Source organism: Paramisgurnus dabryanus, chromosome 2 (genome assembly GCF_030506205.2).
Source record: "Paramisgurnus dabryanus chromosome 2, PD_genome_1.1, whole genome shotgun sequence".
Lineage (NCBI taxonomy): Eukaryota > Metazoa > Chordata > Actinopteri > Cypriniformes > Cobitidae > Paramisgurnus > Paramisgurnus dabryanus.
Window position 1 is genome coordinate 26,458,966 of NC_133338.1, and position 19,618 is coordinate 26,478,583.

Below are 19,618 nucleotides of genomic sequence, written 5' to 3' on the forward strand. Positions count from 1 at the left end.
GTGTAATGTGCTGCAACCATTCAGGAGGGCTTCCGAAAGCTGTTATTTTATTCTGTAAATGCACACAGACATGACATTTAATATTGTCGCACGGGCGAGAAATGACAGGGCTTTATTGTGCATCAAGTGCGACATGATGCCAAGTTTAATCGGAACAGAAAGCAACATGACAAAAGGGAAAACACGACGTGTTCCTCCGAGCATGAGGCTTTAATAAATGATAGACAGGGAGCTAAGGGCGGCGGAGACAGGAGCATGTAGGCAAAGATTAGAGAGAGGAAAAAGAAGCTGAACATTTCACTGGAGGTCCCAAGCTGCATTGTGTGCTTGTTTCTAAATCCTTTTTTACAAATGTGTTCCAGACTCTTATCTGTACAAGTCCCTACAGATAGAGACAGTAACAGACTATAGCTGTGATAAAGATAACCTGACATGGGCTTGTCAAATGTGCGCTCAAGAATGATCTGTGTTTAATGCTTAAGCTGTCTTATTGCTGCAAAGTATTTTTTCTTTGAATGTTATTGAAATAGTAATATGGGCACATACAAAAAACATTAGTCATATTACCTGCTTAAGATAATAAAGCCTACTGTAGCTGCCTGTCCAGCCTGGTGCACAAGTGCGTGCCCAAAACCCCTTAAAGGGACACTTTTTTTTGAAAATAAGCTTATTTTCCAGCTCCCCTAGAGTTAAACAATTGAGTTTTACCGTTTTGGAATCCATTCAGCTGATCTCCGGGTCTGGCGGTACCACTTTTAGCATAGCTTAGCATAATCCATTGATTCTGATTAGACCATTAGCATCGCGCTCAAACAAGCTATACTCTCATTCCGGTGTAATAATCAAGGACTTTGCTGCTGTACAATGGGTGCAGCAGACGCAATTATATTTCGAAAATAGTTGCCTTGGTTACTTTCAATAGCTGGGGACTATTTTCGGGCACTGCGTCATTGCCCCTGCTGCACCCATACTCCGGAATGAGAGTATAGTTCCTAGCCATATCGGCCTAGAAAATCGCAACTTTTGATTTTCCGTCATTCTTAGTACACGATGTAACCACAGAAGGGTCACGTTTTAAAAAGGAAAAATATTGAAACTCTCTGGTCATTTTTTAGGCGTGATGCTAATGGTCTAATCAGATTTAATGAATTATGCTAAGCTATGCTAAAAGTGGTACCGCCAGACCCGAAGATCAGCTGAATGGATTCCAAAATGGCAAAACTCAACTGATTAACTCTAGGGGAGCTGAAAAATAAGCCTATTATCAAAAAAGTGAAGTTTTAACTCTAAAACTAGACCAGCAAACCAACACGGCTACCTATGTTTTTTGTTTTTCATGCAAGGTTTACACCACAGAACCGAATTAAAATATTACATTTTATATTTGCAGGAGAGGTCTCATTATGAAAGCCTGGGACATCACTTGGGTAAACTTGGCGAGGATGGAAAGATCGGTCACAGGGTCATCGACCTTACCCGACCAGAGGATTTCGAAGGTAAGTGTCTCTCTCCTTCTAAAATAAAAACGAATGAACCACTTTGAACCTTTGCAAACCATGTGATACTGCTCTTTGCCAGACTACGGTGAGGAATGAGGTCAGATGGAGTTCAGTCACGTGATGAAATTGACTGAATTCCATAGGTACCCGTCAGTGTCAGGGGAAGTTGAGAGGGACGAGTGCAGTGTGCTCGTCTGTATTTAACGTTTGTCACACCTAGCTGTGATTTGCTAGTTGATGACAAAGCGTTGGACAACGCTGGCTCGTCTCCAGCTCGAGCTCCATCGCCACAGCTTGTGTTTGATGTGCTGGGCGTGGAGGTGCAAATTCTGGTAACACTTACACGACGAGGCGTCATCTCCTTTTGTAGCCCTGTTAGTAGAGAGTAGCGAGGATCTTTTATAGTCATCAGTATTTTCCCCTTAAAGTGTTTGTAACAGTTTCCTAGACTGAGAAAACTAATTGAATAGTCACAGACTTTATAAAGCATAAATGATTCATTTTGGCATCAAATTTTTAGCTTTAGATATTAAAAGCAGTTTTCCGGGTCAGGCAGGACTTGACCAGAGCAGATTGCCGACAAGGAGTTAATCGTGCCCCTCTCAGATCAGTGAGAAGGCTGGATCTTCTGGTCCTCTGCATGGTGGGAACACACAACCCAAGTGATGCTTTTCCTTTAGAGTTTTAAGTGGAGGTGAGGGAACAGTAAACATCCCGCCAGTTAACTCCCAGTTGGGAGAGGATTAGGAGCAGAGGCCACAGAGGTTTCCTATCCCAGAGGGAGCAGTGGATGGACGCCAGTGCAAGTGCTTAACGCTCACCAAGAGCCATCTCCGTCTCCAACCCACAAACAAATCGAGATGAAGGATGTGAACAGCGTTTTATGATGATGCACCCCACATTAAATAGTCTCTTTTACAAGCAGAATGTGTTTACCCGTTGGGAAACTTGGAGTGTTTACTTGGTTGTTTTTGTGTTTAGAGTCTTTTTTGATAGACTAAGTCAAACAAATTCCATTCCACTCCCTGAAACATTTAAAGAATGTAAGTGCTGCGTTCGTGATACCTGCGATTAAAGAAGGCAGTGCTTTCATGGCTTTGATTTTGGTTGTTTGCCACTAGTCATGGTTTTTAATACAGCATTCTGTTTGGAAGCTACAGTGGTTATCCTTTTAATGGCCATTATATGTTTTTTTGCCATTTGAGAATTCAATTCCTTAACACAACAGGACAAACAGTAACTGGCATTGGGAGGAGAGGAAAATTACCGAGCGAATCTTACTGCGACGTGCCTCCCCACGTGAAGGTCCTGAAAAGACGTGTTGTATTCAAAACGTCTCGAGGTGTAAAGCAGCTCTCAGTCAGTGCAGTAACTCAAAGAAAGCTTTAGGTTGCTTAAACTAATATTTGCGATGCATGCAGCAACCAAATTAACAGCTGCCAAAGTTCTTACGAGAGAGGCCGTTGGAAAATAACGGCGGCTTATGGAAATAGATAGAATTTCCTTCATTTCGCAGAAAGCCACGAGCCACATGCATCAGCTCACCGCAAAGTCATTTGGTCTTTTTAAGCTCAGATGAAAAACATTAACTAATACCACAAAAGGTTTAGTATGGCCCCTTTGTTCATTCACATATGGCAGCATACGAGCTTTGTTTGCTGAACGGGTCGGGTCGTGCGTGTGTTTAAACTGTCTCGGTAAGAGAGGGGTCTTTGCAAAACAAAGGGCGTGTTGAGAGATTTCAGGGGGCAGGAAGTCGAGGCAAAATAAGCAGACTTTTTGTGACAATACCAGCAGTAAATGAACGTTGGTCACGACTGATTAGTTAGCAAAGGCCGAATAACTTCGTAATCTCCAAGCTAAGTTATTGTTTTATTTATGTATGTGGTTAAATGGGAAGGTCATAGTTGAATTAAATATTGGTTATAGTTTGGTTCCAAAACGCAATAAATCCATTTTGCCTAATTTTGGTAAAAATGTGTTTTCAATACCAAGAAAGTGACAAGATGAAAACCACTATTTTCTGTTACAAACTTTCACATAGCATCTGTAGGTTATAATATCATTCAAAATTAAAATCCATAATTTGATTTTCAAAGATTTATTAAAAAACTGATTCTTTTTCCGCAAAATGCAATAAATCCATGACAAGTTTTTTTCTTCAAAATGCTATAAATCTATTGAATCAATATATAAATGTGCATTCATCTTTGACATGTTTTATTCATTTAGTGACTAGTTTTATACACTGATTAAACATTAATGGCATTTAACAAAACACTTACTTTGTCATATTAAGAACACTGTCATTGCTGCGCATATCCTTGGGACATCGTCGCTAAACTTTTTTAAAAGCGATCAGCTGTAAAATGTTTTGGTCCTGCTCGATTTTCGTTGACTTCGCGTAAAATAATGTAAAGTTTTTCATAAGATCCCTGGGGTCAATGTGTTAGCATGACAGAAGCTTGATGCTGTCGTGTGACTGCATTTTTCCTTCGCCCGAGTGCGTCTCACGTAAATTATTAGTTTCTTTCCCACCACAGAAAACCACCACAGGTTTATCAATGCCATCAAAAGTATTATTTTGTTTATGTTTGTTGATCACAAAGTACAAAGTAGATGAGAGAAACTAGGATTCTGTTTGTATTCAAAGCGGCGCCCTTATAGTTTACAATGCATGGAATGGTGCGCTGTGATTGGTTAAGCGGGTTTATTGCATTCTGCAGAGGAGGAGGACCGGCGTTTGTCGTGGTTTGTAAAAACGGGAGAAAAGATGACAGAATAACATGGTGGATATCAGATTTTTTTAAGAATTTACTTTTTAATACTGACCTGATAAAATACTGATTTTGGTGGTAACAATTTTTTTTTTATTATTGCGTTTATCGCATTTTAGAACTAAATATTGATAGACATAAGAAATAACACTAATCAATCAAACAAATATATTAAACGTTATATTATTTAATAACATTACATCACAATATATTAAGCTCAGACAAAAGGCAAGGTGCTATATGTCACACAGTAATGTGTTTTTGTGTGTGGCTGTCTTTATAACAAAGACACAAAAAGACACAAAGGAGAGAACATGCGTGTGCAAGGGAATGACATTCTTATGTCTCAATGTTTTCCCAGCATTCCCACTGACAATCCATTATATGTCGCTGGAGCCTCAAACGCTGGGAAAAGGAATTTAGCACCCTCCCTTAAAAACCTTAAAACATCCAGAGCTAAATGCATGAGAAATAATAACTTAAAGAAACATGTGGTAACACGCCAAGCTTTTGTCCCTATTTGTTCACACACATCCAGCTGTTTGAAAGTCCAACAATTGGAATGTTTAAGTGCTGGCTTATATTATGTGTAAATGGTTGAATTAAAGGAATATGAGCGTTGACGTGAAACCGAGCGTTGTGTCATATCTGTCTGTGCGCACTAATCTGCGCTGTTGCATGCACTGGAGTCCTATTGTCAGCGCTGAATACCTTTCTGGAAAGGCGTCTCTTTCTTTATTTGATCACGGGCAGAGGGCCTGGCAGGCTTGCGTGATTGTTGCTTGTTTCACAGAGCGGATTCTTGTGTGACAGTCTATGTGTGCCCTCAGAACAAAAGGCTAGCTACAGCGAGAGCCTGAGAGGCTCAGCCGTTTGGCTCCGTTCCGCGTACCATCGAGTCTGGGCCTGCTGCAGACAGGTGTGCTGGGCCGCAGGGCCTCATTCGCTTGCACGTTTCCACATAAGCGCTCTCTCTCTCTCCCTCTCTTAGTCTCTGTAATTCATACGGTTCCCCTCTGCTCTCCCGCCTGTTCACCGGGAGAGACAAATTAAATGGAGATTCTTGTATCGCTCTGTCATGTTGGGCACCGGGTCTCATAAATCACAATAAAGTCGATTAGAAGCCTCCCGTCGTCTCCCCCCACCCTCGCGCACATCAGGGGGTCTCCCGTGGCATCCCGAAACATCTGCATTTATTTATACAATAACACACCTAACTAGGTGCTTCCCAAAAGAGTCGCGCAGGGGAAAAGACGTCAATTAATGCTAATTTGTAAATGTCAGAGGCACGTAAGCCTGCTTTTATTAAACAACAAAAACAACCGCAAAAAAGCAGAAGGTTGTAAATTGCACGTTTTGGATGCGTGGTGACGTTCGCAATTGTCGACCCTGTTGCCAGGTCTTTGGCTGCTTTTGATTAAGGCACATCATGATTGCAGCGGATGGGGGTGGGGGGGGCAAGGACCACCCGTGTCTCTGAGTGGGGCTGAAAGCCAGGGGCCGCCGCTCACTCGTCCCCACAGAGCACCGACTCGGAGGCAGACGATCGACACCCTCCACGAGCGGCGTCTGAGTCGGCTCTCATTCCTGCGGTCCGCTGAGAGCGCTGAGTCTGTGTCTGCTTAGCCGTCCTGCTGACATACTACAGCAACAACAGGGCATGAGATGATTATTACAACCAGCTCTCTCTCTCCCTCTCTCTCTCTCTCTGCCTCTGTCAGTGGTGAAATAGAAAAATGGATCTGATCTGCAATTTAAAAGCAGCACCGGTTCTGTGTCATGCCACTACAGCATGTTGTCTTCCTCATGTCTCTTGTAAGCTGCTCACCTCTGCCTACATCTGCATGCATGCCAGTATATAAATCGCTGAATCAGTGTCAGTGTAAAAGTAATGGCACGGGGCGAATCGTAAATTAAAGCCGGTCATCTCTACCCCCTGAGCAGACAGTGGCTGTCATGCCGGGGCGAGGTAGCCGAGCGAGCGAGAGAGCGAGCGCTGGGTTGGCAAGGTAATGAATGCGTTCATCTGGCCCCGGCAGTCAGCAGATTGCCCGGCGTTGATGGATACTGTCAGCCCTACGCCACACTACATTTCATTGCACAATAAACATAGCTGTCAAAACCAAACAAAGTGAAATCAATTTATCCTGCACGGTGAGCGCGTGCTAAATGAAATTAATGTACTGTGCGGGGAGCGGGCCCACAGTGTAATCCCTGCGCCCCCCTTTGCTCTTAGCCCCGTCGCTTTCGAAGAGGACTGACACTAGTGCTGGTACATTGCATGTCGGTGAAGCTCATATGGGAATGGTCGAGGTGGTCCGCCTTTGCCAATGACTGATGATTATAGAGAGTGAAGTTTTACCGGGAATCAGATGCCTACGGATTGGGTTTGCGAACCCCAAATGGTTCCAGCCAGAACACCAGAAGCCTTTCTGGATTATGTATGCATTAGTGCGATTGTTAAACATGAACCGTAAATGGATCTTCAGGGCCCCGTGCAAAGCCGTTCTGCCCAGCAGGGCCTGGGGAATAGAGCCTCCTGCTGGCTGCCTGAAACGTAGACCTCGTATCTCTCAGGACCCCGGTTTGGATGATGCTTGCACAGAGAAGGTAGATAATCCAGGGTATCTTTTATCCGCCCCTCCCTCTTTAAGCCCCTGAAATATTTGTGTATTATATTTTAATAGCAATACAGTGCCAAGATCCATTACTTAGCAAAAGTTTTTATTTTGTTTATCGACACCAGTGATAATAGAAATCAAAAGCAGGTGCTATGTGCCAAGACTTGAAAGTTTCAGGGTCTTAATGAATGCACATCACATGTGGATAATGAAATATTCATGGTCGATTCCAAGCCTTCTTATCCAGTTTTTGGATCATTAAAGATGTATCGGAGCATATGGAAAGGCTTCTTTTTTTGGTTTGTTTTATTTTTCAAGCCTTGTTTATCAACATGTTTTTGTTTGTTGAAATATTCATACAGCTTTTATTTAATTCTTTCACATCTTACATGTTAAAGCGAGCAAATGCGCATGCAAGCAGAATCATTTTCAGTCTGCTGTAAAGTTAAATACAGAAACTGGGGGACACACATGCTGATTGTGAATGGCCTGATTGAGAAGTTAAAGTCTGTTGACTCTCATTTTGTCGTGTGTGTGTGTTAGGTTAGTAGTCATTTGAAAGACAACTGTATGATTGTGCGCTATACACAGCAGTTAACTTTATACTCATTATAAAATGCCTATTTTTTTTCACTAGGCCGCCCCACCACTTGGTCGGATATGACATAGGTTTATGTTTTGGCACTTTTGCCCTCTCCTCTAGGTTTACTTTGATTACACAAACACCCTAATGTCATTTGTTATAAGTTTTGAGCCGTAGATACCCTATGAGGGTCGCCCAGAAATATACAGCAGTTCATAGTTACGAATGCCGAGACCCAGACAAAATATTCAAAAGGCATTATAGTCAAGGTCTGGTTTGAGCTAGTTTTCACTCATCGGGAGTGTTGCTTTACCAACAATGGCGTCTTGTTCTTCGCTCCAAAGCATGAGCTAGTCTAGCCCAGCTGGATGGGTAGCTCTGTATCCCAAAGTCCACCTCTCTGGTTCAGCTCCAGTCACACTGATGTGTTGATGGATGCCCTCCGCTTTTAAGTTTATTAATGGTTTGCACCCACTCTGTTCTTGTTGCTCTGGTGTGTTCCTAGGGAGTAAGGAACTTAATGGGTCCGCAGATAAACCACATCAGTATTATTGTTGGCCAACAGGAGGCGCCAGCTCTGCCGAGGCACGGGTCTACAGGGAACCCCGGGGACGGAACAACAACGAACCTCACATCAAACGGCCCATGAACGCCTTCATGGTCTGGGCAAAAGACGAGCGTCGCAAAATCCTCCAGGCCTTCCCAGACATGCACAACTCCAACATCAGCAAAATCTTGGGTAAGTCTGGGACTCCAAATCAATCGTGAGTCGTATGCGTTAACCTTTCAGTTTTCACTGGGAATGACGCTTCATAAGAATAAACTGAAAGACTGCCCAGGGTCTGCATTATTGTAATGACTTTGCTTGCAATACGTCAAGAAATTTAGGTTTAGAGTTATTTAAATGACACATATCTAAATAATCTAAATAATTTAACTCAGCCTGTGTCCATCCATGCGTGTGTACTGTGTGTAATTATTATGTATATATAAATACACACACACACACACACACACACACACACACACACACACACACACATACGTGTTTTAGTACATTTGTGAGGACCATGACCCGAGGGTGTGTTGTGAGGACCCAGTGTTCCCCTGACACTAGGACAATGAAAAAAATATTTTGACCACTAGGGGGGAGTATACAAACAGAATATCACTTAAAATTTCAACAAACACGATACTCGCGAAACTGGTGAAGTTGGTCGGGGTTGTGAGGACCCGGCGGTTGCTATGCAGATTTGAGATCACATAATGGCGGTTTTAAAGACTCATTGGACGCGGTTTTAAAGAGTTATATAGGTACTAATCTTTATAAGACTAAATAACTGTTTTAATCACTTAATGAACTCATTTTATTTTTATGTACATTTCAGTTATTTGATAGTTTCCTATTTAAATGTTGCATTTAAAACATGACTAATTTAAACGTGTACTAATGAATGTAATTGCACTACAAGCCACTTTTGTGTTCAAATACATTTTGAATTCAAGTTTCTTATATAGTAGGTTATATAGTCTCGTTTATTGATTGATGGTCATTGACACAACCCTTACGAAAATTAACCATGGTTTTATTGTGGTAAAAGTGTAGTAACCTTTTTTTTTTTTTTTTGGTGTATTGATTATGGTTTTACTACACTAACCATGGTTTAACTATGGTTTTTGAAAACCATGGTTGTCAAAACCATGGTTATTTTGTGGTTACCATGGTTTTACTACAGTAACCATGTTTTTTTTTTTTTTAGTTTTAACTGTAGTAAAACCATGGTTAATTTTTTTTTACATATTTGTTGTGTGTCAGTGAATCAATAAAATTGTGAAGTGCTATTAGAAAATTATTAACATAATTAATCTGTTAATTTTGTTTGTAACATAATAAATCTATGATGAACATTTACATTAACCAATACCATTCCAAGTTTTTTTTATAATTATAATTTTAAACCTGTTGTATGAACTTAAGATAAAAGGTTTGACATCCACCACAATTCAACCTCCAAAATAAGAAATCAGAAGACATTTATTTGAATATTCAAGAATATATACTTGTATATATAATTTTAATGAAAATGATGAATCCAAAGCCTGTCAAAATCAAACCTCAATATATATCAATGGCTTACAAGGCCAACACTTCCCTTTATTTGGAAATGTGCTTGTTTTCCAACTCCCCCACAGTTATAAGTTAAGTTGAACCTTTTTTAAATCTATTCAGCCGATCTCCAGGTTACATGTGATGTTAATGGTCTAATTAGATTTAATGATGTATGCTAAAAGTGTTATCGCCAGACCCGGAGATCGACTGAATAGAGTCCAAAAGGGTAAAACTTAACTTATTAACAGTGGGGGAGTGGGAGAATAAGCCTATTTCCAAACAAACGTGCTCCTAAACAGTAAAAAAATTACCCATCAATTTAAGATGTCAAATTACTCACTTATTTTCAATTTTGAATAAACTATCTCTTTAAGCATAAAAAAACATGTTTTACACACAAAAAGTTAATCAACTTTTTTTCTTTCAAGATTGAATGGTATTGTGCACATGATTTTTAATATCTCTCCAGTCCCTGTTTTGTAGCACTGGTTCTTTCTCTTGGTACACTTGTCTTTGTCAGGAACTTTCATTAACATGATCGTGTTTCCAAGAAGCCGACAAACTGCCTTTTTTTCAGGATCACTCCAGGGCCTTTTCCCACTCTTCTGCCTAGGAGATCCTAAAAACAGTAAACAGAAAGACACAAGTTTAATCTCCAAGTCATAAAACCATAGAATGATTGCAAACAGTATGTAAATATTTATAGCAAGCAAGTGTGATTGTGGCGTTAACATCATTAAAATCACTATGTATGCATGTCTTATCATTTTTGTGTATTATAATATTTTATATGTGCATTAAACCTAAACTCAAGAAAAAATATAGTAATATATGTTATAGCACTGGCCCGATTCTTGCTTGGAACTGTAGAGTCCGGGTCAGCTCTTGAAAGGGTCATGTTTCATAGATTGTATATAGCTACATGTTACTACATGTTTAACTTTAAATTTACTTAAATATGAAAATAACCAGTTCCATAAATTACTGAACTGTGTGTGTACAGAACAGGATTAAGCATTAAAAGGTGAAGTGACAACTGAATTAATATTTAGTACCTTTATGTGGTATTAATATGTAGTAGGGACCTTTATGAATTAACTTTACATCAAACAATCTTACCATTTCTCTCAGTCTTTGATGATCTCTTGTCTTTGGTCTTTATGTGTGAGTCAGGGTCTTCTGGGTAAAGAACATAGACAGTTCATGATATATGCACAAATCAAGTCAAAACATACTTTGCTCTACATGTCTGAAAGTACATATTCCATATGCAGTGCGTATGTATGTTAGTATAATTAAACAATGGTAAAATTAATAGCATACTTTATGTATATAAACACGGTAGAATATTTAACAAGATGTTATACATATAATTTTTCAACTCGTGATAAGTGTTTTGCTTTAATTGCTTCATACGGGGATTTAACAAATACAGACAAAACTACTGAAAAACTGTATTTACATCCATTTAGGGTGAAATTTCTGCATTTTTGTGTAAATCTGTGTTTATTCTGACCACAAAACATGCGCTATCACTTTAAATCAGCGTGTGCAGCTTGTGTGCCGTACAGCAAAAATAGACTCGCTGCCGAAACTATCGCAGCACTGCTGCACCGCAACGCATCTGCAATGGACCGGACGGACCGCATACGTATACTGTGTGAAAGCTCTAACCTGTTAACATGGGATGTAAAAAATTACGCACCGCAAACGTACTGCATACGGAGTATGTGTGATACAGGCGTAAGCTGTATACAGTATGATAAAATACATACCATCTGAGTTGGAATCATAAGGCTCGTCTGGCTCAGGTCTGGGTTCTGCACAATTCTGGAAAAGAGAAAAGAAAGTATCTGTACATCTGTATTGGTACCATGAATAATGTCAGTGGAGAAGACAATCAACTATATGAATTAACTTTACATCAAACAATCTTACCATTTCTCTCAGTCTTTGATGATCTCTTGTGTTTGGTCTTTATGTGTGTGTCAGGGCCTTCTGGGTGAAGAACAAGACAGTTCATGATATATGCACAAATCAAGTCAAAACATACTTTGCTCTACATGTCTGAAAGTCTAAGCTGTATTCTAGGGCTATTCAATTAGTCTGTCATGGGGTCCAGTTCATGAAAAGCATCTCAAATGAGGGGCCTGAGATATAGCAATGATGACTACATTTCCCCACATTTAAACATAGTCATGCTGTTTTTTGAAACATACAACAACATCAGTGCATTGTAAGACATCCAACTAAGCTTTTTTTCTAAATTCAAAAGGGGTAAATAACAGAGCCATATTACACTCAATTTAACACAAGAATTTAACTTATTTACTCACTAGGCTTGTGCAGGTGTACAGTAATACGATAAACCACGGTAGTAAAACTGCACGGTAGTGTTATTGCAGGGTCTTCAAATTAACGTGAAAAAGACTTTTGATTGCTGGCGTGCTGGCGATAGACAATTTCCCTATGTGTAGAATGTGTGGACGGAAAGGGGCAGCAAAATACGGGAACACAAACTTTACAGACAATCATCCACAGTTCACGGAGATAAAGGTAAGATACATTGCATCGTATCTCATATCTTGTGTCTAAATAATAACAGTTAAGTGTCCACTTAGCAATGCTAAGGTCCGCTAGCTAACGTTACGCTAATGTTTAGTTTGTCTAACATTTGTCTAACGTCTATTAAGCTAACGTTATACTGGCTATCCTAATATATATCCGGTTAAACATATATTATTAATTATAGCTGACATTGAGTCTAACAGGTAACGTTACAGTAAGTTAATTACTTAATAAATAGACTACAATTAATGTAAAGTGCAAAACGCAACTGCTACCAGGTCACGCAAGTTTGATCATATAACCCAATTTACAGTATCTTTACACTGTTACGTTATATTTGACAAAAAAATATGATTTAAATTTTCAGAATTGTGTTTTATGTATATTTTAATTGTGTACATTATTTATGTATATTTTCATTGACTGTGAAATCCACTATACAAATAAATGTGAATTGAATTAAGAGATGTGTCACTGTCTGACTGTCAGTAATAATGACCATTTAAACTTACAGCCATGAATCTAATGTTACATACATAATTTATTTGACTATGTATGTTGAATACACAGTACAGTGGGTACAAATGGGTATATTTAGCTGTATGTGTTCTTTTACTATAATTGAAGGAACACACATATTTGTTTATCATATTTAATCATACAAACAAGCAAAAAAAGACTAAATATCAGTAAGCTTTACCTTCTTTTTATTCTCTATAATTGTCTAAAATGCATCTTTAAAGCATAACATAATATTTTCTTCCCTGTTTTACAGAGTATCCAAGCATCTAGCAGTGCTGCTCATGGCTCATTTTTAGCTGAAGCCATACAGTCAAAGGTCAAAGAGGCTTTCTAACGTTGGGGTGCATATGGATTGATGATATTTTGCACTTAATTAATCATTTAAACCACTAAAGTTGTCTTCTTGTGCAGTTTGGACTTTATTCTGTTTGATTCTGATTGGTTCAGTTTACATATTTCTACTGGGTATTGTTTTATATATATAATTTTAACAAGTTTAAGTTATTAAACCTTTTATTTACACCATAACAATGACATTTGCTTATCTTTTCAACCTGTTTTTGTTATGCATTTCAAAACTGTGGTAATATCGCCTACCGTAATAAAACCTTCATAAATCACAGCAACATGAAAATTTAACACCGGCACAAGACTATTACTCACTTAATTGCACGTAACAAAAGTAAGTTATAATATGGAACATAACATTGTTATATGCTGTTTTTTGACTAGTAAATTATTCCTGTAGCCCTATATTTTGCGATGAGTGATTACTCAGTTTAATTGCATTCTTGTGTGAGAACGATGACTCGCATAATATTTGAAACTTTGCCTGCTTTGAATTTCGGAGACTTGCCAGGATCTCTTGGTATAGTTCACTAAATCGTTTCAGTGCGTTTCCATTACTAAGCCATCTAATGTCATTGTGGATATGCAAGTCATTGAGCTCACGTATCTGACAACAACTGACAGAAAAGGTGGTGTTGTAAGCTTGAAAGACAACAAATAAAGTTAATAATGGCCATAGAGTCCGTGGTCTCTTTAACTCACCACTGTCAGTCATCGCGTCTTACGGGAGAAGCTGCTCGCTCTATTCGCCTAAAGTCACGTGACTCACGCTCTGCTGTTCAGCTCTTGCTGTATGAAACAGACGCACGCGCGTAACCTTATAACAGTATGGCCATTGTCCATCTAAACTTCATTTATTCTAGATATGTCTTTTCACACTAGACTACATGAAGGGCCGGAACGGATTATCTCAGGGGCCAGGTTCGGCCCGCAGGCTGCCAATTGAATAGCCCTGCTGTATACAGTATGATAAAATACATACCATCTGAGTTGGAATCATAAGGCTCATCTGGCTCAGGTCTTTCTTTCTGGGTTCTGCACAATTCTGGAAAAGGGGAAAGAGAACATTGTATTGTATTGGTAAACGTGAATAACGTGCGTGGAGAAGACAAGCAACTATATTTTACCATTTCTCTCAGTCTTTGATGATCTCTTGTCTTTGGTCTTTATGTGTGAGTCAGGGCCTTCTGTGTGAAGAACTAGACATCATGATATATGCACAAATCAAGTCAAAACATACTTTGCTCTACATGTCTGAAAGTCTGTATACAGTATGATAAAATACATGCCATCTGAGTTGGAATCATAAGGCTCGTCTGGCTCAGGTCTTTCTTTCTGAGTTCTGGAATATTCTGGAAAAGAGGAAAGCGAAGTTCACACATTACAAGTTACATCTGTATTGGTAAACGTGAATAATGTCAGTGGACAAAGCAATCAACTATACACAGCAAAAAATGGAGAGTTAAAATATCAGTGTTAAACATTTCTGAGTTGAATTCAACTCCTAAAGAGTAAATTTTACTTAATTGAGTTAATTGCTAGAGTTAATCATGCCAGTGTTAACCCAACTCCTTATGCTGCGATTACCCCAGCCGCGGTAGAGGTGTGAAGCGCGAGTGATTTCAATGTTAAGTCAATGTGAAGACACGTTGACGCGCGAAGACGCAATTCTGCCTCATTCGCACGTCTAGTTCACACAAATGCCGCGAATTGAGCGCCTGGCGCGGTACATGCGAATGGTGCTTTTTGTGCATTTTGCGTTTGACGCAAATTTGCTGCTGACGCCCGAGTTTAAAAATGTTAACTTTGGCGGAATTTCGCGCCGCGTTAAGCAATCAGGAGCCCGCTTGCTGCTGTGGAGTCACTCATTCAACCTAAAGGAACGCTTAATATTGTCCGTGAGCAGTCACCTGGAGCTATACGACACAAGTTCTTATTTCTATAGAGACAGAAATACAAAGGACCTCACTTGGAAGAGTGTCAGTGAGGACATTGGGCAACCTGGTAAGTTGTAAATACACATTTCACTTTTGAGTCACGTGACGTTTATCGACCCACGCCGTTTATTTTCTCCCTATAGTAAGGTTACCAAATACAAACCGGTAACTCTTTCGATAAATGCACAATCAACATCAGTCATCTTGCAAACAGACAACCGCATAGCACTTGCCCCTCCCAGAAGAAGTGGATTTTGCCTCTGATGCGCGTCAAATGCTTGCTTTTTTTAGACACGTGAATGCATTCAAACTCTTCAAGCGGCAAACTAGATGCGGTAGACGCGATTTTGACGCCTCAAACGCGGTTGGTAGATACGCATTAGAGATGTAATTACACTCCGCCCACACACATTTCAGTCTTCTGTTTCCATGTGTCCTGCTGATTGAATGGTAGGTAAAACAAAGTTATTAGACTTAGATTTAATGCTCTGATTTTAACTTTTATTAAATTTTATAAACTTATATTCTGTGGCTGCATACTATGCTTATTTCTAATGTTCAGTATCCTTATCTGAACACAAATCAAAATCCTGAACACTGCTGGGTGAACACTGCTGGGTGTATTGTCCCAATCTTAAAGAGTGTTAAAAAGTCAAACTAATGCAGAGTTAAAAGCTGCAATCTGTAACATTATCCTCTCTATCACCATCTATGTTTGAAACCTAAACTTGCATTTTACATCTTACATGTAAAGTTATTTTCTTAACTTAGTTTAGATATTGGGTGTTTCACTTAAAGTCACCATCATTGCGATCAGTGTTTGCATTTCATTAGTTCGTTCACATTTTAAGTGACACACCCCACAACGGCACATTTTTGCTCACACCTACAAAGTGGCAACTTTAACATGGTATAAAAAATTATCTGTGTGGAAGGGCAGAACGATACATCGAATTTTTATCGCCATTGCAATATAAACACATTACAACAGACAGCCTAACACGATGAATAGGGGAAAACACGCTAAGCACGTGTTATAACCCTTTGACCTATCACTTTTAGCCCTGAAGACATGGTTGGCGCGTTGATGCTATTAGGCCAATCAGGGGAACCCCCAGGTCAGCTATGCTCAGATTGATTTGTGAGGTGTCAATTTAGTTGTGACGCTGTGCTCGTTAGCAAATACGATGGCGGAGGAAGGAGAGATGAGTAAGGAAAATGTGGTGTCTGACGAAGACCTTGTGGTGAAAAGGAACAGCACTTCAGCTATATGGAATTATTTGGATTTAGAAGAGATGACGCATTACAAACACAGGAACTGTGTAAGGGATGATTTACATATCGTGTCTTTTGTACGTACAAGTTTGTTATTTCTAATGTATGTGCGCTCATAACAGAAAGTGAATCGGTCGCGACACTCACACAGTGCAATGCGGTTGTTTTTCCAGGCGTGTCCGCACTGCATCAAGTTAAAAACGAAACTCTGGCCTATTGTTAAAAACATTAAAATTTTCAGAATGTGACAAGAACCTATGTGCCTAGCATTTTCCACGCATTTTTAGGCACCTAAAACATGAAAAAAAAAATATTTATTGCAAATCACATTGTCATCGCAACATTAAAGGTGGAAAAGAGGATGTTTGTTTAATACATTTACATAATACGTCTTTACTAAATGATAAAAGACTATTTATTAGGTGCACTGAAAGTAATAATATTAATATACGTCATCTGTGCATAAGGTAGGGCCTTAAAAACATCAGCCAATCGTTGACGCAATCATTGCATCAGCGATTGGCCCTCTGGCTTGTCAATCACTGCCATTACGTTCCTTGTGCGAGACGTTCAATTCAATTCAATGTTATTTATATAGCGCTTTTCACAATTGTTAATTGTTGCAAAGCAGCTTTACATGAGTAGATGTAGAGGAGAACACAGAAAATCAATAGATAGTATAAGAAGTAGAATATAGCGGCTAGCGCATAGCGCATGAAACTCCGTCTTTAGTTTTGGTATGTTTTCATTGTCGCTCCTGCTTTCCTCCTCGAATTTGCACCACGGAAGAGAAGAAACCCGAAAGAGGACGTAAGAGAAAGACTTTTTAAGTCGCTGAGAAGAGGAGAAAATTGTCAGAAGAACGTAATGTTAACAGAGGTGTTATTGGAGAAACATTTCAACGCTGGAGATCAATGAAGGAACAGAGAGGTGTCAAGACAGCCGCGCAGTTCGCAAAAATTCTTCCCGACAGGTAACAGTGATTATTCTTTCTTTGGGAAATAATTATTGTTGTACTGTTATTCAGGTATATCGACGTTGTTCTTGTACTGTAGTTGTAAGGCAGTGACCAGTCTGCTACATGCTAGTTGAAATGGGAGTAGCGTCGACTGATCTAACTTTAAGGGCTCTATCTTACACCCGGCGCAATGCAGCGCAATGCGCGACGCAAGTGTCTTTCGCTAGTTTCCACCCTAATTTTCCCGTTTAGCGCCGCGTTGTTTAAATAGCAAATGCATTTGCGCCCCCTTTTGCGCCCATGGGCATTCTGGTCTGAAAACGAGGTGTGTTCAGGCGCATTGTTGGCGTGTTGCTATTTTGAGGCAACTAAAATAGACTACGCCATTGACCAACAAAAACCTGGTCTAAAGTCTAAAGTCAATGGCGCAATGTGTTTTATGTTATTTAAAGAGCGCATTAGTAAAATGCGCCTATACACGGGAGGACAACGCGGGTTTGCTTATCACAAGGTACATGAATGCGCAGCAACACAAAAATGCATTTAAATATGAAAGATTAAAGGATTGAATATAAAAGATTATAAAGAGTCTCTTGGACATAAATGAGGACTAATTATGAGACGTTAGAAGGCGCAAAGAGCTGCTTCTGCAGCCTGGTAAGTAAATAAATGCTTTGCTTTGAACAAATGCGTCTGTTTTTAAAAAAAATTTTAATGCTACCTCACGGATTTATTGTATATGATGACTCTGTAACTGTGGATATGGTGAGATGAGAAACATTTTTAAGTAATGCTTAAAAAACTCTTTGCTAAAAAACCGCTGTCCAAAGTGCTGAAACGTGAGGGGAGCCGTTTGTAAATTCTTTATCTCCTGTTTGTTACAAATAAAGTATTTTTAGAGTACAAACCTTATCTTACATACTTGTAAATTATTTTTTGATGATATTGGATAGCCATACATTTAAAGCAATTACAAGCCTGCTTTTTACTTCCATGACTAAAAGAAAACGGGTTTTAAAGGTTTTAATAAAAAAATAACAATTTCAATACAAGTGAAAAACAACACAATTATTTAAAGGATCTTCCTCCTCCGCTTAGTTTTTCAGTTTACAAAGTCCGTTATCTAAATAGGGATTAGACATAGCGCCAGCGCAACTTGCTTTTAAAGGGGATGAGAGCTGAGTCTCTCATTGGTTTACTGCACGTTACGCCCAAAATACTCCCATTACAATAGGACCTACCCTTTTCGACCATGCGCTCGGCGCAAAAACCATTTTTCCCGTCGTTAAATTAGCAAAAGTGGATTCGGACACGCCCATTTAGACGTTCCGCTGTGCGCTTTAGACAATGCGCTTAGATCGTTAAAATAGGGCCCTAAGTCTTATGTGTTTATTACCATATCATTTCACATAATGAATCCACTGACTCGACACAGCATATGCCAGTGGTAAACAAACACTCGTGCACGAGGTTTGGAAGGTGTTCCCTAGAAATGATTATTTAAAAAACTCAGTAACGGTCTTTGGATTCTCAGTCGGCGGAAACATCCTCTTTTGCGCCTTTAAACAATGTAATCGCACATCGCAGCTTTTCCTCATATCGTGCAGCCCTACTGTGGGGTATTTTGAGCTAAATCTTCACATATGCACTCTGGGGACACCAAATACTTAATATACATCTTTAAAAAGTCTCATAATATGACCCCTTTAACACTTCTATGAGTCAAAGAAACTCTGGCATTGTGTTAAATATTTAACTCTGCACTGAGTTTAACTAGTCAAAGCCTAAATAGTCAAACCTAACTCTGAACAGTGTGAATTGTCTGAATCCCTTTTAGTGTTATTTTAACACTATTTTAAGTCAAAAAAATGAAACTCTGGCCTAGTGTTAAAAATGTTTTTTGAAAGTGTCTCTTGAAAGTGTTCATTTAACTCTGATAAGTTTGGAGCTATATAAACTCTGAAAATGTGTTGAAATCAACTCTGTGAGAGTTAATTTAACACTGGACTTTTTTGTATGAATTAACTTTACATCAAACAATCTTACCATTTCTCTCAGTCTTTGATGATCTCTTGTCTTTATGTGTGAGTCAGGGCCTTCTGGGTGAAGAACAAGACATCATGATATATGCACAAATCAAGTCAAAACATACTTTGCTCTACATGTCTGAAAGTCTGTATACAGTCTGATAAAATACATACCATCTGAGTTGGAATCATAAGGCTCATCTGACTCAGGTCTTTCTCTCTGGGTTCTGGAATATTCTCGAAGAGGAAAGAGAACATCTGTATATCTGTATTGGAAAAGGCAATCAATTATCACAGCAATACTAATTCCTGAACAACCTTTCAAGGCAATCTTAAAGGACATGTTCTGTATTTTACACTTAAAGCCTTATTTTTCAGATTGTTTATGATGAA

General features: G+C 39.2%; 2 protein-coding genes across 16 annotated transcripts in view; one reads left to right on the plus strand and one right to left on the minus strand.

The window, feature by feature from the left end:
• The window catches only part of nucb2a (nucleobindin 2a), a 572,456-nt gene that overhangs the window by 324,680 nt on the left and 228,158 nt on the right, over window positions 1–19,618 (minus strand). The window lies entirely within an intron of this gene.
• The window catches only part of sox6 (SRY-box transcription factor 6), a 204,390-nt gene that overhangs the window by 148,983 nt on the left and 35,789 nt on the right, over window positions 1–19,618 (plus strand). For 13 of the 15 annotated variants that reach the window (XM_073812455.1, XM_073812435.1, XM_073812450.1 and 10 more), the window contains 2 exons: window positions 1,391–1,496; window positions 7,986–8,219. In XM_073812455.1, the coding sequence (XP_073668556.1) occupies window positions 1,391–1,496; window positions 7,986–8,219 (340 nt within the window). The remainder of the gene's footprint in view (window positions 1–1,390; window positions 1,497–7,985; window positions 8,220–19,618) is intronic. The other 2 variants (XM_073812441.1, XM_073812443.1) reach the window with 1 other exon arrangement.